This window comes from Barbus barbus, assembly GCF_936440315.1.
Source record: "Barbus barbus genome assembly, chromosome: 4".
Lineage (NCBI taxonomy): Eukaryota > Metazoa > Chordata > Actinopteri > Cypriniformes > Cyprinidae > Barbus > Barbus barbus.
The window spans coordinates 13,488,694-13,511,113 of record NC_136732.1 but is presented as its reverse complement, the minus strand read 5'-3'; the positions used below and the strand labels follow the sequence as shown (position 1 = coordinate 13,511,113).

The 22,420-nt window shown below is 38.1% G+C and overlaps 2 protein-coding genes across 5 annotated transcripts in view; both read right to left on the bottom strand.

Annotated features, from left to right (window-relative positions):
- Nucleotides 1-1,034: 1,034 nt before the first annotated feature.
- Nucleotides 1,035-5,965, bottom strand: LOC306868948 (putative ATP-dependent RNA helicase DDX5). Of its 4 annotated transcripts, none has more exons than XM_079415432.1 (13): nucleotides 5,763-5,965; nucleotides 4,723-4,897; nucleotides 4,541-4,637; nucleotides 4,323-4,456; nucleotides 4,170-4,235; nucleotides 3,946-4,087; nucleotides 3,705-3,865; nucleotides 3,453-3,625; nucleotides 3,247-3,357; nucleotides 3,102-3,163; nucleotides 2,958-3,017; nucleotides 1,873-2,107; nucleotides 1,035-1,738 (listed from the first exon to the last, which is right to left on the bottom strand). In XM_079415432.1, exons 1-13 carry the CDS (start codon nucleotides 5,801-5,803, stop codon nucleotides 1,705-1,707), a joined length of 1,491 nt encoding a protein of 496 aa, XP_079271558.1. In that variant the 5' UTR covers nucleotides 5,804-5,965; the 3' UTR covers nucleotides 1,035-1,704. The 4 variants fall into 4 exon arrangements, with proteins under 4 accessions (XP_079271558.1, XP_079271556.1, XP_079271559.1 ...); XM_079415430.1 differs by having other exon boundaries at nucleotides 1,886-2,107; XM_079415433.1 differs by having other exon boundaries at nucleotides 4,723-4,894; nucleotides 5,763-5,926.
- Nucleotides 5,966-8,629: 2,664 nt separating this feature from the next.
- LOC306868868 (E3 ubiquitin-protein ligase SMURF2) overlaps nucleotides 8,630-22,420 on the bottom strand; it is a 71,019-nt gene continuing 57,228 nt past the window's right edge. Inside the window, exons 13-20 of the mRNA XM_079415303.1 lie at nucleotides 20,187-20,290; nucleotides 18,309-18,423; nucleotides 18,032-18,210; nucleotides 17,099-17,236; nucleotides 16,838-16,958; nucleotides 16,493-16,694; nucleotides 16,327-16,402; nucleotides 8,630-10,787 (exon numbers count right to left, since the gene is read on the bottom strand). Of these exons, the coding sequence (XP_079271429.1) occupies nucleotides 10,688-10,787; nucleotides 16,327-16,402; nucleotides 16,493-16,694; nucleotides 16,838-16,958; nucleotides 17,099-17,236; nucleotides 18,032-18,210; nucleotides 18,309-18,423; nucleotides 20,187-20,290 (1,035 nt within the window). The 3' untranslated portion in view covers nucleotides 8,630-10,687. The remainder of the gene's footprint in view (nucleotides 10,788-16,326; nucleotides 16,403-16,492; nucleotides 16,695-16,837; nucleotides 16,959-17,098; nucleotides 17,237-18,031; nucleotides 18,211-18,308; nucleotides 18,424-20,186; nucleotides 20,291-22,420) is intronic.

Here is a 22,420-nt window from a genome sequence, read left to right as displayed (position 1 = left end):
TCCGGGTACATTGTTTCTCTTTAATTGTTCACACTGTGTAGGTGTTAAATGCTTGGACATGCACCAGATGAGATCCTCTGTATCAAATCTGATCACTAAAACCCTAACTATGGCTGGTGAAAACATGAGTTGTGCGCAGTCACTCATGATTGGGAGTCTGTATGAATCAGCATTAGTCAGTGTCAGACGTTTGTGCTCATTGTGGGCTATTCTCCTCACTAAAGACTTCACAAATGTGTTCTCTGGTTCGTCAGCCATGAAAAATCCCCACACGAAAAAAATCCCATAATAAATTAATACGAAATGAACATCATATTATTTTGGGCATTTCCAATTGAACTCCCCCTCCCCCCTTGCCAAAGGTAAATTATTAAAAATTTTAATTCTTTGAACGCATTTTGAAGTGCATCACATCATCCTTTAGAAACCGTTCTAGTATGCTGCTCTAGAAACATTAATCAATGTTGGAAATCATATTTAAAATACTGTTTTTCCTTCTCATTGGTGTTATGTTAAAAACAAGTTGTGGACAAATGTCACAGGAAGATGCTGCTCAATTGTGCACATGAAAACATCAGGAGGCATTGATGTTACATTTATTTTTTTAATTTAAAATATATGAGCTTAGTCCTCATGAAATAAGCTACAATTAATTAGTAAAGGTTAAACTGAAGAGAGATGACTTAGAAGCTTTTTGCCAGTCATTTTTTTTAATGACCCAGTAATTAGAGAAATACATCTGTTAAAACAATCAGTTAATACATGTATACAGTACATAACAGAATTGTGCATTAAACTTGAATAGCCACTTAAGATTGGTGCCATAATTAAACAATTTTAAAAAGGTTTCATTCCAATATTCAACATCAGTTCCAACTCAGCACCCACTGAACAGTTATAATTACCAAAACACAGAAGCTTCTTTGCTCTCCTGCAATATACTGATATAAGACGCATAAGCAATATAAGATGCATTACTATTCAGAAGTACTAGCTGCAGCTTCTGCTACTCACAAACAGACAGACACAAAAGCCACTTTTAATATTTTATTTGAGGACCATGCAATGGCCATGAATGACCCTTGACATTTTTACAAGGTGTTGATCCTTCATTACCTCTAAAGTACAAAATAACTTTAAGTTACTTAAAAAAAAAAAAATATATAAAAAAAAAAAAAAAACCTAACGAAAAAGGGAGGGAGGGGGAAAAAAATTAAATAAAATCCTGCACAGCAGACTCTGGGACGCTTGTGACGGCATGTACATTTTACAACCTGCTCTGAAGAAATAAAGTTACACAATCGGAACGGTTAAAGATTCAGATTAGCAAACAAAACTGTTTACTGGGGGAACGCAGGTGGGGCCATAGGGAACGGCATGGACTGTGGCATCTGTTGGGGGTTGAAGGGGAACGGTGGAGGGTGGTTCATGCCGTTCTGGACGGCCCCTTGGTTGGGAGCAAACTGCTGGTTCTGATAGCCTTGGTTTCCGTACCCACCAGACTGATTGCCGAAGTTACCCTGTCCGTTATTGCTGTAACCCCCGCTAAAGCTACTACTGCTGCTGCTATTGTAACCGCTAGATCCGTTTTGAGTTTTGTTTCCAAACACCTTCTTCTGCCCGTAAGAGTCACCGTTGCGGTTATCCTGGCCGTAGCTGTTGAAGTCCCGCCTGCCGCCAGAGTGGCGATCCCTACGGTCGTCCCTATACCCTCCACCTCGACCTCCCCTTGAACGACCTGGAAGAGAAACCGGAGTTACACCGGGAATCACAAACAGATCAGAACCAAGTAAAAAAAAAAAGCCGTACCCTTAAAGAGAGATTATGAAGGACAAAATTGGCTGAGGGTAAAGCACAGCTCTTGTATCTCACCAATTGGAATTACCTCCTCTGTCTTCGGCCATTTGGATGAGCTTGGGGTTTATGGCTTGGTTGGCCTCGCGGAGGACCGAGACGAGGTCGTGAGCCTGTTTCATGTTGTTGGGCGTAAAGAAAGTGTAGGCTGTGCCGGTTTTCTGACTGCGAGCCGTACGGCCAATGCGGTGAATGTAGTCCTCGGAATTGTTGGGGTAGTCATAGTTAATGACAAATTTGACATCTTCCACATCTGTTAAGAGAAAACGGACGCGCCATGGCAGGAGTAGAGGAGTGCGGGTGCACACCGCCATAGCAGCGAGGATAGGAGGCGTTAGCAAGGGAAACAATGAACGATAGGTCATCGACTTACCATGCTGAGGAAAGGATGGTTAAAATCAGGACTTTAAGGATCCAAATGACAATTTACAATGTCCTCTATTAAAAGCGACAGGACAAACTGCTGCATCTTGCCAAGACTCAACTCGCTCAAAAACGAGACCGATTAAGTGTCTTAAATTTAAGGCTGACGCAAGCTTTCCAACCAACCGGTGCTCACTTGAAAGAAAAATGACTCTCTTTGGCAGGACTCGACATGACTGAAACCAGCAAAAGGAGGGCACGCATCGACCAGCCGGGTAATCGCATTCAGTGCGGAGGCATGTAGATTAAAGCAACTGCTCTCGACGGAAAACCTCTTAAAATTTCATAAAACGCACTTCCTTTGGAGAAAACTCCCAGTCCTTAAACTTAAAAGTTCAACAGTTCAAGCTGTTGCGCGAGAGCAGATGAGAGCAGGACGCAAGTGCAACCACTCAACGGCACCGCACTCCTCCGTGGTATGCCGCCCCTTGGATTACACCCCAATCACGGAGCTCCGAACACCTCTGAATGCAATTTGATTGGCTGGCAGACAAGTAGAACTCCACAGAGGAGCTCCTTACCCCTCCTGGTGAACCTGGACGCGTCATGCCAAGGTCCTGCCTCCAAGACTCCACCTTCAGGTGAGAGGGGCTCAGAAAGGCACAGCAGTTAAAAGGAAACGGCAGAACTGTATAGTAAACAATATGAAGTGATAAAGGACAGATAAAGGAGGAACAAACCTAGTCCTCTGGAGGCAACATCTGTGGCAATGAGGATGGGCGCTTTGCCGTATTTGAATTCTGTTGAGGTAGGAAAGTGTGTCAAATCATGTAAATGAACCAAAATAGTGTCAATGATCCAAGACCTTCATGGCGTATACATACCATTGAGAACCCAGTCTCTTTCCTGTTGGCTCTTGTCTCCATGGATGCCCATTGCTGGCCACCTGCAACAGGAAAATCCAATGAATTCCCTCCATTTCAGACCCAAAGCAATCATGACACAGCAAAGCAAAGTAGGTCATCTTACCCATCCCTACGCATCCTCCTGGTGAGATCGTCACACCTTTTCTTGGTCTCCACAAAAATAATGGTCTTGTTCTCCTTCTCGCTCATGATTTCCTCCAGCAGGCGCATCAGTCTTAAAAAAAAAAAAAAAAAAAAAAAAAAAGGGGCGTCATCATGTGTTCCCTCACACAACCAACGAAACCAAACTTTAATGTTCCCAGCACTCACTTGTCTTCCTTTTCGCCGTCGTTGCAAACGTCAACAATCTGTAGGATGTTGTGGTTGGCGCTGAGCTGCAGAGCACCAACGTTGATCTGTACATAGTCTTTCAGGAAGTCCTCAGCCAGCTGCCTCACCTCTTTGGGCCACGTAGCGCTCCACATGAGAGTCTGTCGGTCCGGCTACAGTAGGAAACAGTGAAAATTATTTTTTTAAAGAAACAGCACACGAGTGGTTTAACTCAACTAAAACAATGCATACTCTGATTTGGTCCACGATTTTTCGAATCTGAGGTTCAAATCCCATGTCAAGCATCCTGTCAGCTTCGTCGAGCACAAGATACGTGCATCTGCGCAGATTTGTCTTTCCCACTTCAAGGAAATCGATAAGTCTTCCAGGTGTGGCGATACAAATCTCGACACCTGACAACAACAATGGAAAAGTCAGACATTTACCACACAATTAAAGCATTTCAAAGATTCGAGCTTTGTTCCACTCATACCCCTTTCCAGGTCCCGGATCTGTGGTCCTTTGGGAGCACCTCCGTAGATGCAGGTGGACTTGAGACGAGAGGCTTTGCCGTACTCTGCCGCCACCTGCTGGACCTGCTGTGCCAATTCACGGGTGGGAGCCAACACCAAGCACTAATGGGATAAAAACAAACGATTAAAAAGCTGATTTTAAGACAAAGATGGAGATTTATACTTGACAGTTCATTGAACTTACAATGGGACCGTCACCACGCTCCAGGAATGGTTGGTGGTTGATGTGAACAATACCAGGAAGCAGATACTGTAGAAAAAAAGAAAAAAAAAATTAAAACCAGTTCAAATGAGTCAGCCAGACAAGTTACGTCAGGACGGTTCAAAAGCTTCATACCGAGAGTGTTTTTCCAGAGCCGGTCTGTGCAATGCCAACCATATCCTTGCCACTCAGTGCAACTGGCCACCCCTGAGCTTGGATGGGAGTTGGATCGGTCCAGTTCTGTTTACCAATCACATCCATTACATAGTCTACAAAAAAAATGCAACAAAGTTAGTTTAACTGTGCAAAGCTCAATATTCAAATTTTAAAATAAAACACTGCGATTTACTTACTTGGAAAGTTTGCTTCATGGAACTTCATAATGGGTTTGGGACAGTCTCGACACTTCACTGTGATCTCCTTGGTTCTCCTGTAGTGTTCAACATCTTGCTACAATAAACAAAACATCTTTAAAAACTCTCAATGACAAGAAAAAAAAAAAAAAAAACCCACACTGCATGGTGTGTTTACTTACAGTTGACCTCCGAGCAACCTCAGGATGCTCCTGGTAGAAGTTCTTCTCAAACTTGGGGAGCTCATCCAGGTTCCAGTGTTTTTTCCGCAGACGCTCACCAGGATTCCCAAACTTCTTGCCCTGTGGAGGTCCACCTCTGCTGCCTCCAAAGCGTGGGGGACCACTGCTGTAACTACTAGCAGATAAACCAGCCATTTTAGAACATTGAGGCTCAGTGACAATTAGTTGGCCAGCATTTCCGTGTATATAGGTCAAAAGTATCATAATATCGGCATTGCCATAGTGTGGCACTTCATGCGTGATTAACACCATTTCAGTGGTTTGGTGGGAACATCATTAGAGCCCAAAAAAAAAAATTAAAAGAAATTATGGGTAGTGCACTTACAAACCAAAAAAAAGGTTAAGTAAGCACCACAGTACAGTAACGTGTCGGATGGCATTGTCACGATACTTCGGATAAACACACCATTCAGCTGTGTCGCATATCATTGGTTTAATGGGTCGTTTGTACCCATCCTCAAACAAAACCAACAAAAGGTCAGTTAAGCAAAACACAAAAGGTCTGAATAATAGATGACAAAAGCTCAGGTTTCGATTCACATCGAGTTCTTGTCTGCGCCACGTTTTAAAGCCGCTGCCATTTTATTTCCTACCGGCAGGAGACAAAGAGGAAAAAACCGGCCGGCATTTTACAACATCATCACAGCCTCATGGGCCGACGAGGCCTTTAAACGACAGAAATCAACGAGATTTGTTGAAATCCAATTAAACGTGATTATTTCGACGTTTAATAAGGGTTTTAAACGTTAAAGTAACAGACAGTCTTTTTTCCCGCACGATCTCTGTCGTGTAAACGGATACGCAGCTACTCATCCGCCTAACGCCCTCGACTGAACGTCTCACAACGAACACGAGTGTCAAATTACTCGTCTCGTCGGTGAAAATAACCGATCAACGGCCACATAATCACGAAAATCGCATCGACTAATATTTTTAAATTAGCACAAATTTTTCATCGAAAAAAACAAGCACCATCTTACCCTCTGTCACGACCGCGGTCTCTGTCTGAATATCCAGGCATGTTGTAGTCTGAAATTATAAATTAAAAGTTAAATAATCGGACGTTTTTTCTTCGGTATCGCGCAGTGATGGTCCTGGAGAACGTCGAGCACAGCTTGAACTCGACGGGTTTTATAAGAAGAGGAAGTGACTTCCGGAAAACCGCTGACGTCTTTCTGACGTCAAGGCGCCGCGCATGCGCGTTTGGAGATTAATGGCTGTTGAGTCTTTACAATATATTGGGAGGGTAGTGGTATCTGATGAAGGTTATACATATTCATATCTCACTGTATTTACATTGAACTGAAAATAATACCATGGCACATGCCCCCCGACACAAAGGCAGAATAATCGCACTTTTTTTGCATTAGTGAACAGTACAACAATGCAAAACATTGCATTTGAATCTAACTTGGAGTTTCAAAAATCCTTTAAACCCTGTGAAAGTCTCTTTAAGCCATAACCACAGAGTTATTTATACATTATCTTATTTATAAAAGCAAAACTGCTAGTTTCGAAACCTATGAGAAACTCCAATGGTTTGAAAATGCTAATCCTAGTTGAGGTTTTGAGGACAAATATAGATTACTAAAATCATTTAAAAGTATTTATTTATAATCATAGCTGTTTGAGAGAATGAACAAAGCAGGAGCTGCAATCTAGACAAAGAAAAGGCTGAAACATTTTCATTCTCCATCTCTAAAGTACATATGCATATTTATATTCAGCTGTATATAGAGAGTAAATAATGCACACATTTGTACATGAATCTTCTGTTCCTGATTCAGAACCATTATTATTTATTGTTAAATCTTATTTAAACGTTTCTGTTCTCATGTCAGATAGATACAGTGGTGTGAAAAAGTGTTGGCCCCCTTCCTGATTTTTTTTTTTTTTTTTTTTGCATGTTTGTCACACTTTAGTGTTTCAGATCATCAAACAAATTTAAATATTAATCAAAGATAACAAGTAAACACAACATGCAGTTTTTGAATGAAGTTGTTTATTATGAAGGGAAAACAAAATCCAAACCCACATGGCCCTGTGTGAAAAAGTGCTTGCCCCCTAAACCTAATAACTGGTTGGGCCACCCTTAGCAGCAACAACTGCAATCAAGCGTTTGTGATAACTTGCAATGAGTCTGTTACTGTGGAGGAATTTTGTTTTTTCATTTTGTTTTTCTTCAGCCATTCAGAGGTGGATTTGCTGGTGTGTTTTGGATCATTGTCCTGCTGCAGAACCCAAGTTTGCTTCAGCTTGAGGTCACGAACAGATGGCCGGACATTGTCCTTCAGGATTTTTTGTTAGACAGCTGAATTCATGGATCCATTGATCACAGCAAGTCTTCCAGGTCCTGAAGCAGCAAAACAGCCCCAGACCATCACACTACCACCACCATATTTTACTGTTGGTATGATGTTCTTTTTCTGAAATGCTCTGTTACTTTTACGCCAGATGTAATGGGACACACGCCTTCCAAAAAGTTCAACTTTTGTCTCGTCAGTCTAGAGTATTTTCCCAAAAGTCTTGGGGATCATCAAGATATTTTATGTTCTTTTTGCTCAGCAGCGGTTTTCGTCTTGGAACTCTGCCATGCAGGCCATTTTTGCCCAGTCTCTTTCTTATGGTGGAGTCATGAACACTGACCTTAACTGAGGCAAGTGAGGCCTGCAGTTCTTTAGATGTTGTTGTGGAGTCTTTTGTGACCTCTTGGATGAGTCGTCACTGCGCTCTTGGGGTAATGTTGGTCGGCCGGCCACTCCTGGGAAGGTTCACCACTGTTCCATGTTTTGTGGATAATGGCTCTCACTGTGGTTCGCTGGAGTCCCAAAGCTTTAAAACTGGCTTTATAACCTTTTCCAGACTAATAGATCTCAATTACTTTTTCACATTTGTTCCTGGATTTCTTTGGATCACAACATGTAGTTATTGAGCAAGCACTTTTTCACACAGGGCCATGTGGGTTTGGATTTTGGTTTCCCTTCATAAACAAAACCCTTCATTTAAAAACTGCATGTTGCGTTTACTTGTGTTATCTTTGATTAATATTTAAATTTGTTTGAAGATCTGAAACATTAAACAAACATGCAAAATCAGGATTTTTTTCACACCACTGTATATGCATGCATGCATGTACCAAGAGCTTCTTAAAAAAACCACAACAAATTCCTTGTGTTTGTGCACACTTGGAAAATAAAGCTAATTCTGAAATGCATAAGTTCCAATACGTTTAAGCTTTTTTGGTCTTTTAAAACTTTCCATGTGTTATTTCATAGTTTTGATGACTCAAATGTGTCTAGAAAGTAAAAACAAAGCATTAATATTCAAAATATGAATGGTAATTTATGTAATAAATGGAGTACACTTCTATGTAGTGAACCAGAAATCTATTGGCAATGCTCTGGTTTCCATATTACCTTGTTTAAATGGTAAAAGTTACCATACTCTCTTTAGATTAGGTCAAATTGAGGCTGACACCTAGAAAACTTGTTAAAAGGGAAATATTTTCACCTAGCCCCACTTTTCAAGAGAGAGTGATCAAATTCTCTCTTATTCTAATAGGGGCATCTGCCCCCTTTGTTCCAAGATGATGCTTAACAGCCCACCTTGGTGTCACAAAAGGACTGTGAAGCACTGTGATACTCTTTTGCCACACTATTGAACAATGCCAAGTATCTGCAATCAAGTTTGCAAGAAAATGGTAAAATACATGATGCATCAATGATGTAACCCATTAAAACACAAATCACATTGATAGAAATGATCCCCTCTTTAACTCAATCACTGAAATGGTTGGTTGACGTGAAAATGTGGATTATTTGGACAGAGTCATACAGAAGCAGGCGGCCACAGTGATCCCATCAGGAAGGCACCTTTAATCAGATCGAATTGCACACAAAAATAAAACACTCTTACAAAAAATGATAGTGTGTTACATTTAGCAAATTGCACGGGTCAGCTATGAAAGTTAAAAGTGCTGCTAGTAAATCATGCTGTAAAGGAACGACCCTCTCAAAGCCTAAAGTCAACAGGGCATCCAGTCCATATGGAGGTATATTTAACTATAAAAATAAAAAAAAAGGTTAAAAGAAGAGAAGACAAAGATCTTTGTGTGCACCAGATTTAAATGAAATATATAATCATTCAGTCCATAAAGAGTTTGGTAAATATATATATTTGCCTATTATGTACAGCCATTATATAGTGTATGTGTGCAAATTGGATTTTTTTTTCTTTCAAATCAAATTTAATTAAAAGGTAAATGACAGTTAGCGACCCACATATATGAACAATATTCTATAACTATACAAACCACCATCTCCGAATATTTAACTGATCCATCCAGGGGCTTTTTTATTTATTTATTTCACCTGATTTCACACTCAAATTTATAAAAAAGTAACAAAAGATGTATAGCTCATTTTCAGCGTATGCAAACTCTTAACAACAGTCCATGGTCATAGAGGATTGCTATAGACAGGCAGCATCTCAGAAACATTCAATGTATGTATGTATGTGTGTGTATATAAAACCGCATGTTTATTTGCGCAGTTTCTTTTAATAATCCTGAAAGAAACAGGTTTTCAAGCTCTGCATTTTGGAGGCTTACAAAGAGCACACGAGACATGCTTTTGTTGTTTTCTGCTAGATTTACTCCTAAAGCTAAAATTCAGTAAACTGGTACTACAATGGGTTAATAATAAATTACAAAAATAACAAGTAATACGGACAATTCTCTCCCTTGATTTCCATGTTGCATTTCTTCTTTTAGGAAATAATAATAATAACACTAATAAAAAACAGGCCCAGAAAATAAATGGTAACAATATAATGAGAAGGTATGAAATGGAAGACACTTCACATCTCATTAACATGCTTATACATATGCATCAGATTTAATTCTATTAAAGGGTTCGATTGACATCGGAGACAGATTAGAATACAGTTTACCAAAAAGTTGACACCAGTAATGCAACATTAAATTGTTTTTCTTCACTATTTTTCTTAAAAAAAAAAAAAACTGAATTTGAACATTCAAAGCAAGCCAAAGCCAACCTCACTGAAGCCATTTCAATGGGCTCAACTTCATTTTCTGCTCTGGAGACATCGGCAACGGTTCCTGTGACGATGCCAATATATTACATCTGTATAGTTTTACTCTTTTAACCTCGTCCTCTCATGCCTCACGTATAAAAATAAAGCTAGACTACCTACCTACCTACCTAAGAATTCGTGTATTCGTTCGTTCACTTTCAACAAGCTTATAAGTCAGACTGCGGATGACACCAGTCTTGAGGAATGGAGCACAGGTATTCAAGATGGCGTCTGGTGTCAGCCCAGAAGAGGCCAGTGGAGCAGAGTTCCCTGATTGAAAGGAACTCATCTCGGGGCTTGCTAAGGTCCAAGCGGGCCGAAGATCAGGTCCCAAATGACAAACTTAGTCTTTTGTTGACGTTTGCGTCTTCCTCTCGTCTAGTCTTCGGTAAGGACAGTAGTGCTTCTGCGTTAGCTCATGCCGGAGTTCTCTTGTTCTGCGAGCCCCCATAAAGTCCGGCCTCTCCTAAAGTCTAGTCTGTGAAAATGCTACATGGAATACTGTTAACATGTTGTCTTAATGCTAAAAATCAACGTATGGACTTGAGAAAACAAAAAGAGGGAGTGGAGGTTCCAAAATAGTAAGTAAGAGAGTTACTAGCAGCTGAAAAGATACGTTGTTTTCTTCTCTTCTTTTCAAATAATGCAGAAAAATCTATGTAGCAGCATCACACATGGAGTGCTGCAGTATAATCCACCCTTCCTCAGCCCCTCCGTCTGAGCTCCTTGTGAGGCCCACATGTCTGCCGGCTGACTGACAGGTCTGTCCCGCCTGGAGAAAGGTTCCTCTGCGAGCGCCGGCGGTGGACGATCATTCCACAGCGAAGCCGCAGGTCTCCTCGATGGCCGTCAGCAGCTTGTCGTAGAGTTTGTCGTAGCTCTCGTACGGAGGAATGTCGATACGGTTGAAGCTGAGGCGAAGTTGAAAAGAAATGAACAGTGGTGAATTAGTGCAGAAAATAGTTTGTACTACTGATAGACTGATATATATTGGCAAGTCTGATTAATTGGCTAATATTTGACTATTGTATCTTATAAATATTGAATACTGATAACCATATAATAAAAGCATTAGCTGTTCCTTGCTGCTTTGTTAGCACATAATGCACTTCTGTTTTAAAATATTTATACACTACCATTCCAAAAAAATTGGGGTTGGTTAAATGTTATGCTCACCAAGGCTGCGTTTATTTGATGAAAATAAACATTTTACATTATTATTAATGTTGAAAACAGCTGTGCTTCATATGTTTGTGGAAACAGAGCATTTTTCAGCATTATTCTATGAACAGAAATTTCAAAAGAATAGCATTGAATTAAAACAGAAATCTTCTATAACATTACAAAAGTCTCTATGGTCACTTTTAAAGAGTCTAATGTACATTTGCTAAATAAAATAATTTCCTTTACAAAATCTTAATAGTAATTTTTTTAATGGTAGTACATAATATCTTAAATATTTCTGTAATTTAATAAAAGGAAATATAATGAAACCATAAAATTAAAAATAGAAATACAAAAATGCACATCTATACTATACATATACATGCTATATACTGTATATATATATACACACACATACATACACACACACAGTCGTGGTCAGAATTATTGGCACCCTTGGTAAATTTGATCAAAAGGCAGCTCTGAAAATAAACCTGAAAAACATCTAACCTTTCATTGAACTAAAACAATTGAAAAAGGGGGAAAATGTCGTTATGACGAATGTTTTTCTTAAATACACGTTGGACACAATTATTGGCACCCCTAGAAATTCTTATGGAGTTAAATATCTCTGAAGTATATTCCCATTCAGTCACAATTTTGAGCACTCCAGGGTGATTATGAACATGAAATTATCCAGTCATGACTTCCCGTTTCACAGAAATATAAATAGGAGGGAAAACAAAGCCCAAATTCCCTTAATCATCCATCATAATGAGAAAAACCAAAGAATATATTTCTGATGTGCAGCAAAAGATAATTGAGCTTCACAAATTAGTGAAGTGGATTTAAGAAAATAGCTAGAGCAGTGAAAATTCACATTTCCACCATCAGGGCAATAAAATTAAGAATTTCCAATACATTTTCTGTGAATGAGTAAGCAGAATGATTTTCACATAATTTTGAAGTAAATATTCTAGCCTACAAGGCTGATAACTCAAAAGTCTTATTCAGAACTATTTAGTGTGGGTTTTATGGCCTTATTTCAGCAAAAACAAATTGCCCAAAACTTACCAACCACGTGTTTTTGCATGTGTAAACTTCTGCAATTGTCCCATGAAGTAAAAAGACGACATTAAACGTGACTAACAACAAGCCATGGTGAAATGTCGCTCTTTTCATCGGAAGAAGAGTTCGTCATTCCGAACGAAAATGAACAACTGAATCGTTTCACAAGGCCGTTCAAAGCGTCTCAGTCAGGTAGTGAATCACTAGATCCCTGCACTGGGGAAGACCGTGGCTCAGTAAACATTGGGACAACGGATCAATCGTGACCCACTGGTATAGACCAATTTCATGTAGACATCACAGTTACGTCACTCGCAGCTGCACGCGCATTGTGGTGGCAGAAACACGCTACAACAAGTGGAGTGAAATGGGAAAAATCCACGGAATAAGAGATAAAATGTATTGTGCCTTTGGATGTCAGAATCGGAATGCAAATCATTTTTATAGAATACTGTAGTCAAAAACGCCATTTGAAGCCAAACACAGACGTTTAAACGGACAGACTAATGAATGAAACCTGCTATGATTAATCTACTTTTAAAGCATAAATTTGATTTAAACAATTGCTCTACACATTCACATATGCAGTGCATTATTTGCCCAACAGTTACAGCATGAAATACTATTTAAACCTATAACATTTTACATTTAACGTTACCTATTGTGTTCCAATTTTTTTTTTAACTTTCTCGCAAAGGCAACTTTATATTTCGTATTTCGGACTTTATAACTCAACAATAGCGAGCTTGTCCATTTTGAGGAGGAAAAACGCCAGAAGTGTGGGATATAAACTCAAAAGAGAGAATGACGAGTTGATTTTTCTTATCAGAATTTTGAGATATAAATCAAGACAGAATTCTGAAATATTGAAAAAATAAAAAAAATGCATCTCACTACTATGTCGTGTATGAAATAACGTCTGTGTGCATGTGTGTAAAACAAGAAACTAATGATTTAACGTTATACGTTTAATCATATGTAATTGTATATACATTGTTATGAGTAATTGTGGCTGGAATAATAATGTAAAAATAGTTGCCTGCTGAAATTGAAATATATATACATCTTCATGGCTGGATAGATGCTGTGAGTTCATCTTAACTATACACTTTAGATGCGAGTCACTCAACTTAAGGGAATCCTGTCAGATCGCCCATCCTTTGAGTAAAAGCGTGTATGGGTCGGCCAATCTGGTTTCACCCGTTAAAGTTAACCTTTTCAAATAATCGCGGTCAAGGACAGTGACCTTACATATGCAGGTAAAATTGGAATTTCTCCAGTTATTGTTAAAAAAACAAGCTAACAGACTTCATAGCTAGCGTTAGTGAAGTGGTCAGGGGGATCTTTCTGCCACCACCTAAGCTCCGCTCACAGAAAAACGTCAATGTTTACTACCAGAAAGAGAGTATATCAACAGGCAGGACCTTTATATTTTGATATTATTTTTATGCTATTTGAGGTAGCCCTATGATATGAAATGTACATGTTCTATTACAAATCCAGTCAGCATCAATGCTCCCTGTTGTGCAATGGATTGTGGAATGGATTTGTGCCAAAAAAAAAAAAAAAAAAGTTTTATCACAAATTTAATTAACTGATATTGATACATTGTTAATGACTTAAAAGGCATCATTACCTTTTTTGAACTTAAAATGTACTTTTCTTTCTCCATCAGGGTGTGGCCAAAGGTTTCATTGGTGCTTTGTCATCATTGCAAGATTTCAGATGCAACCCAGTCAGTTCTTCCAAGGCACCAAACACTGGCTCGTGACCAGACCGCTCCACTGCAACTACATACTGTGTGTGTACTTTCAAGACGAGGAGATTGCTTTCATTCCAGGTAATGTGTGTAAATGTTTAGAGTTTCTCCTACAATTATAATGTGCTTTACTGTTCTCAGTGACATTACACTAATATTCGTCTGTTTCATTCTTATTCCGAGGTGAATGTAGCCACCCAGCTCCAGTCCGTTTACAGATCAGATGGTGGATCAGCATCTAGAGACTATCTCTACAGCCCTGAATGTCTGCGGAGACCATGTCAGCTAGATGAGCTCCAGAGACAGATCCCCAATGATCCCTAGACAGCCATCGGGACAAGACCACGAGAACCAGACGAATCCTCTGCAGAATCTGACCTGTGCAGGAATTAAACCACGCCATTCTGGTTTTGTCTGGCCAGAGGAGAACTGCCCCCCGACTGAGCCTGGTTTCTCCCAAGGTTTTCTACTCCGTTTCTGTCACCATGGGGTTTCGGGCCTTTGCCGCTGTCGCCTTTGGTTTGCTTATTTGGGGACACTTGGCTGACTGCACAGACATTATTGGAAGAGAGCTGAACTGGATGATGTCAACACTGAATCACCAATGAACTGACTTCAACTGGAAAAATTACTTGTTAATGTCCTCTTGCATTATTGACAAACTATTTTCCTGTTTGACTCTGTAAAGCTCCTTTGACACAATCAGTATTGCATAAAGTGCTATGTAAATAAAAGTGACTTGATTTGATTATATACTGTGTGATGGAGAGATCTTATTTGCCTTCCATCACTGCTTTACTGTGTTCGTGTTGATTTTGCTTGAATGTATTTCTGATCTAGCCGAGGGGGCGAGGCAGTACGTGTACTCTAGAGAAAGTGCTAATTTTAACGAGTGCATTGCAAATGTTTTGATTTATTTGTTTTTAATTTTCATTATTATTTGTATTTAGTTATTTAGAATCTTGTTTCTAAATCTCATGTATAAATCATAGTAAGTCAAGAGTTTTTTATATTATAGAATTTGGGAGAGCGGGAAACTGTATTTAAGATGGACGTCACTACTAGGCAGGGAACGGATAATGAGCTTGTGAATGAGATTGCGCTGTGAAGCATGTAAAACTCTCGCCTCAGTGAATTGGAGGGGAGTTAGTACTTGTTCTTAGTACTTAGCAGTTTATACTGTTTTTATATCAATCTGTGTTTTAAGCTCTCACCTATATTTATTTGCACATTTTTGCACATCTGCTCTAAATAAACATCTTTTTGGACGCCAACTTCGCTCCGGTGTTTGTGAACCTTGTGACTGCTCCGGTCGTCATCACATACTGTAACACTTACATTTATGTACTATAACATCTGGTGCATATTTTTATTTATTGCTTTTGCCTCATTTTAAAGATGTAATTGTGAATAGTAATAATTTGTAAATGTTTGTTTGCTAACATTTTGTTTAGCTTGTTTAGATTTTTCTTAGTTCATTAAACAGTTTAAACTGAATTTTGCAGTTGTATTACAGATGCAATGTTTGTCAACTGGAGTTTTAAAAGGATAGTTAAAAAATGAAAATTAGCTGTTAATTTACTGACCCTTAGGCCATCCAAGGTGACTTTTACCCTGTATGTTTAGTTTGTATGAAAAATGTTATAAAATGGAGATTGTTATTAAATAAAGGCTATTGTGTTGTTTTTAGTGATTGAGAAACACCAGTTAATCATTTTTAATAATTGTTAAACTATAAAAATATGCAAACCTGCAAAATATGCCCAAATAATAAATCTTAGTTGAGGTAACAAAACACATGGAGTAAATGGTTAAATTTTAAATGACATAACTTGCTTCTAAATGTTTGACCAATTAAAACATTTTAGTTGAATGGAATATAAAACTAGTTCACTAAAGGTTGAGCCAATAAAAAAAAAACAATTCAGATAACACTTTGAAGTCAGAAATTGACAGCGTAACATTTCTGTTGAACTAGTTACTAAATAATAATTAGTTGAAACCGCTTAATTTTTTTTACAGTGTGTAGAAAATGAGTGAGGTGAACTGAGGAGAAGAAGCACCAACATGGAGCTGTGAATCTAAAGGGTCTGGAGTGATTCTGGATGAAGGAATGGTCTCCGATCTCTTAGAGCTGTTAAACTGGCAAATGGAGGTTTCAACAAGTATTCAATAAAAGGGTGCCGTTAATTGTGGTCAATGTGTATTAGAGAAATACATCTCATAATGATATTTCCCCACATTTTAAATTCTTATTATCCAATGAAAGGTTAGATTTTTGTGAATTTTTTAAATAAAAGATTATAAGGATTAAGAATGCTAATTAATTTTCACAACCTTTGATTATATTTACCAAGGGTGCCGATAATTCTGACCAGGACTGTTGACTACACTGCTCTTGGCACTGTCCTTTGAAAAACCCATATTGGTTGATAACTAGTCTATAGAAATGTGCTCACCAAGTGTGCGCTTTGGGCAGGTTGTTGGTGCTGGCGTCGATCTGATGGATGGTGAAGAGACGTGGTCCAGCAGCACCTAGATCATACAGCGTTTCAGAGCAAACATATGTATGATTATCCTTTCTAGATCCTGAATGAGAAACTCATGCTAAAGGACATCAGGTACCTTGCAGGGCTTTGAATCCTTGCAGTGGGACTCTGGAGGAGCCGGTGACAAACTGCAGTAGTCTGGCTCTCCTCTCCTCATCATACGACTCCACGGCCCGCCAGAACCACTTCACGATGTTACTGTCAGCCGTGCAGTGCTTCAGACGGGTGTTTGACTTCCAGTCGTTGATGTCGATCTTTCCAAGTCCACACACAATAAGCTGTAATTGGGACACATTTGAATTATTAACCATGCTCTGATATAGCAAATGAAATATGCCCTTTAACACATTTATCAAGACTAAGAAGTCAAGCCCATTGCCTGGTTGAAGTGGATTTATGTTTCTTAAATAAGTTTTCATACCTCCAACTCTTTCTCATCAAACGCCTTGAGTAGGTGTTGTGGGATGACCTCATTAAAGCCTTTCTGCAGGGCCAGGAACTGAGCCTCGATGCCCCTCAGGAACCGCCAGTTTACATACAGCCTGCGCAAAAACAAGAACAAGACACTTAGGCTATGTTTAGACTGAAATGCCGGAAGTATTCATACGGTATTCAAACGAAGGCGAAGCATCACAATATAGCAGGGATGAGGGAGGTGAAAGCAGCTGAAGTCCACACTCACTTCACATACTCCTTCTTGGTGTCCTGCGTGACTGAGATGCTCTTGCCGTTGGGTTTGAGCTCGTGTTGAATAATCTCTCCATATGCATTGTGTTCGACGCAGAACGTGTGGTCCAACACCCCAGTGATGTCATTATCTCTAAACACAGACAACAGAAAAAATCTAATTATTATTTGATTATGCATGCATTATATTAATATATATTCCATTTTATTATATAATTTTTGAGTTCATTTATTTTAATATTATCGCATGATTCCATTAATGATCTAATAATAATAATAATAATAATAATAATAATAATAATAAAGACCAAACGTGATTCAAATTGATTACAATTTTAAGTTATACTTTAAGTAAAAATGCATACTTTTCCTTGAACATAAATATAAATGAAATTTTAAGGTTTGTTTGGTCATCTATTTATATTTGTAAGGCAGCCTAAACTCTCTGGCTCTACTTTAATCCCACCTTGAAAGAAGAAAATGTGTTTGCAATTCAACATGAACACACCAAGCACATTTTACCTAACGATTAATTTTTTTTTGATGGAAGTTCATAGTAAAGACAGCTAATATTAAGTGGGACCAACTCTCCATAAAAAAAGGGAAAAAAGTGAATACATTTAGCGTATCTCTCTTTTTACTATGGAAAATTAAAGTTTCTTGTAAAAATATTAGAATACAATTACATTGTTAATTTAATGATAAAATTACACACACACACACATAATTTTCATGATCCCTCTTTTGTTTCAATTATTAACATTTTGCATATTCTGCAAGGGGTATGTAAACTTATGAGCACAACTGATATATCATGCATCATTCCAGACCCTCTTTTTCTGAAAGTACAGGCTGAGTAATAATTGTATTAGTTCATTTTTGAGTGTATGTAATACAGCGCTCTGATGGATGTATAAAGCACACTGACAGGATCCAGACGAGGCTGTTGTGGAGATCTGGATCCACTGACTCCATGTCATCCAGAGTGATGGGCTTCCCTAGCAACTGCTTGTAGAAGGGCAGAGTGAAGCCTCCGTCTATGTAGTGCCCGTGGAAAACAGCCATTCCCATAATCCTCCCCACAAAGTGGAAATAAGACAAATGCTCCTAAAAACACAAACAAATAAAAAGAGAGTGTTTTTGGAAAATGCTAGCATTTGTCGGAGTAAATGGGAAGTTAACGAGGAAGATACAGGTCCTCTTACCGGATTAACAGCAGAGTCCGGGTTGATCTGTAGCGTGTAGATGTCATCTCGTGAATACTGGAACAGTCCGTAGTATGGATTTAACATCTCATGCGACAGCAAGTACAACCACTCCCTATGACAAAAACACACGCAATGACAAATTGACAGACATTCAGTCTATCATCACGGCCCACTTTGACACTGTTATACTCTAGTTCTACCACTAGATGGATACACAAGAGTTAAAAGACTGCAGAAAAGTGCTTTCATAACCCACTTTTCTTCCCTATTGTGATCAGTGTTGGGAGTAAGGCTTCACAAAAGTAATGCATTACAGTAACGTATTACTTTTTGATGTAACGCAGTAGTGTAAAGCATTACTAAAATATTTTACTCTGTACACACTTTTAGCCCCCAATTTTTTTTTTTTTTTTTTAAAGTCGGGCTCCAACTTTATGTCTCTAGGCCTGGGCTTCGGGCGAATATTCACGTCATAGTTCAGATGTGGGCCGGTCCTCGAGCCTGTTTTAGGCTTCTCCTTATCTTTATATTTTAGGCATCCATCAATTATTGATGAAAAAAAAAATTGCTGTGCTAGTGGAAACATGAGTCCGTGCTGCCGCGACTGAGAGCGACTCGACGGTGTTTAGTGTCCCGCAGCAGCAGCGAGCCGTCAGCGCAGCTGAAGAGTTCTGCTTCAAATACACCAATAAAGCACAAGCCCCAGCAAAAGTAATTACCATGAATGTGTCCGGGGGAAATAGTAAGGATTCGCCATCTCCTCGTTAGACGCGCCTTTAGAGAGAAGTGCATCTTCACGGATAACGATTATATTAAATAGTTTTTGTTTTCGTTTTTATTTATTTCGTTAAGTAGTAATTTAAAGCTTTCTATAGATATATTCATCATGTCTGTGAGGCATGTATTCACTGACTTTAGGTTCATTTTTGTGAATCTCTCCTGTTCAAGATAAAAGCACTACGTTTTGTTGATATTGTGAGTGTACACAAATAAAAGTAGACCCTTTACAGCTCCGAATGACGTATTACTCTTACCTTTATAAGCAAAAATTATGGCGCAAGTTGTTTCCATTGAAAAATAAAATTGCAATTGATTGCGCTGGTGCCTCCATGTCCTGCGCTTTAGCTTCCACTCTCCGCACAAACTACTGGATGCAGCGCACATTTATCTAGGTTTAATGTTTAAACATTGTTATATGCTTGAACTGTTTTAGTATATCTATAGATTTTATTTTAAGCAAGTCATGATGATTTGAGAAGGCTAAATTGATCAAGCATAAGCTATGATCAGCCTGCCGGAAACGTATTTAATGAACAACAAAAAAAAAAAAAAAAAACTTTTTTTCTAAATGAACTTAAAAAGCCAGAACGAAATATAAACACTTTGCCATTAGGGCAGAGCTCTAGTACAGTTTGTCATTTTAGAATGTTAAGTTCTACTTCTGTAGATATTTTGGTGAAAGTAATACAGGAGTCATGTAACGCATTACAATTCTGAGACAGTAATATTGTAACGTAAGGAATTACTTTTAAATAACAGTAACAAGTAATCTGTAATGTATTACAGTTTGGAAGTAATTTGCACAACACTGATTGTGATACATTATTAGCGAAAGAGAATATCATTCAAAAATGTATACCAGGAGTTGATTTTATCCATCGAGAATTGATTGGATTGTGAAAATTGATAACAGATGGTTCAAGAAAGTGGAGAAAGCTACATATTATTGAAATGTACATGTTTCATCCAATTAACAAAGATGTGTTTTTCTGTTGAATAAGGTTCACAGATGAATCATTCACAATAAATGTCTTAAAGCTGAGCAGGAAATCAAAATGGGCCCCGTTTTATTTACGTTTTGTGTCAAACTCATACCTAGCGACTCCACCATAGTCCAGACCTTCCTCTCCTCTGAACTTGACCATCAACCTCTTCCACAGGTCCTTCGGCCTCATCTTCATCACCTGCCGGTATGATTCCTGAGGAAACAGCAGAGATGTGGTGTTGAAATGTAAGAAAGATTACAGAAAGGTCATAAAGAATGCAAGTCATCCGTATGGTCATAATTCAATTAAGATGACAAGTTCACACTAAGGGCATAGTAACTACACTGAACAAAATTATAAAAAGGTAACACTTTTGTTTTTGCCCCCATTTTTCATGAGCTGAACTCAGATGTAGACAGATTTGTGAACAATATTTGAGAGAAATAGGCCTTTTGTGTACATAGAAAAAGTCTTAGATCGTTGAGGTCAGTTCATGAAATATGGGGGCAAAAACAAAAGTGTTGCGTTTATAATTTTGTTCAGTGTAGTTTCAGACTTATTTAGCTTTACATAACTGTCAAATGTAATAAAAAAAAATTCTTGAGTACATGTCTGTTTTTGTTACATTTTTTGTTTTCATTATGTTAGTTTTTGTTAAGTTTTAGTAATTATTAGATTTAATTATTTTTAATTATTTTAGTACATCAAGTTAAACTAAATTAAAATGTTTCCTTGGCAACTAGCTGAAATTTGAGGCAGCAAAAGCTTTTTTTGTGGTTTTAGTTTGGGTTGACTATAATAAGCCTGATATATTCACAAAACAAAAGTCATAAAATTCTTAAATATATCAATAATATTAAAATAATTCCATGTAAAACTAAATCACAGAAAAAAAACGAATTATAAAAGGAAATATTTTAGTTAAATAGTTTAAATTGAAATGAAACCGCTCAAACTGTTCTACATTAAATGGACTGGCAAATTTCTAACTGAATTTCTAACTAAAATTTCTAAATTAATAACTGATCCAATTCACCTGCCATTTCCCCCCACCTGATCGTAATTCTGTTTTCTGTAGATCTTTTGATAGCAAGTTTAATTTAATTTGATTCCACAAGATAAACTTGCATGCATTAACTATGCTTAAAGCAACACACAAATCTGCAATGCTTAAGTTAAGCCTTTTACGCTGCAACCAGCCCTTGGAGATGCGTCAATTTATTACAGTTGACCTGTCATCTTATGATCTTGCCAATAAACTCAAAAGAACCCAAACTCATGCGAAGGGTTCATATAATCTGATGTTTACGGTCAGACTCGTCCGTGGGGAGAGAGTGCAGCATGTTGGAATGCAGCATCCAGAAATGACTGTGTGCATCCAGCTCAACACCCATAAACACCCTAAAACAGATGACCAAACAGAGCAAAAATCACTTCAAGCTGAGCAAAGAGAGAAGGGGGGTATAAATGTTTTTCCAACAGGCCCGAGATGAGGCTCAGAAACATTTGCAGTATATGGCACACCCTTTAGCTGAACTCCGCATGCTAATGAAGTTTAACGTCATGGCTGATGCATTATGGCTTATGGGTAACATCCAGCAGAGCTCAAAAGCCCTCAGAGTAAAGGTTAACCAGGCCTTTGGGCTTGTTAAGCGCTACTAAAGACTCATTCAGATGGACAGGTGTTACTGGTGCAACTAACAAACTTATTTGGGAAGAGGCAGGAACGGGATTGTAGAAAAAGAGCATTAGGTGGATTTGATCTTGTGCCACACAAATGACGACTCACGATTATATATGTGTTAAGACTACTAAAACTTTAGTATTTTAGTCTTGTTTTTACATGAAAAATATCGAAACATTATACTGGTACATTTAGTTGAGAAACAATGCAACTAGATCAATATAATTCAATTTAGAAAACTTTGATTTTTTCCCTTTTTTTATTTGCCAATAAAATGTAAAACGTGTTTTTTTTTTTTTTTTTTAAGATCACCATAAAAAATACTGAAGGAATAGACAAAAAGATTTGACAAAAATACTGAAGATAAAATTAATAGGTGTCTCGGATTTAAACATAAGTTAAACCAGTAGTAGAGTTGGGAAGTTTGATTCATTTTTATGAATCAAACCGCCTGTTTCAATGAGTTAATTCAAAACTGATTCATTTGCAACACCAAAATGTTCACAGAAGTCTCTATTTGATATTTTTCATATTAAAATATTTTTGTAATATAATTGTAGGTAAATATTGCTATTCATTACAATGTTTTTGCAACCAGCACAAATACGATTCAATATTATTCCTAGTGTTCATTTAGAGAAAGACTGTGAAAAACATGC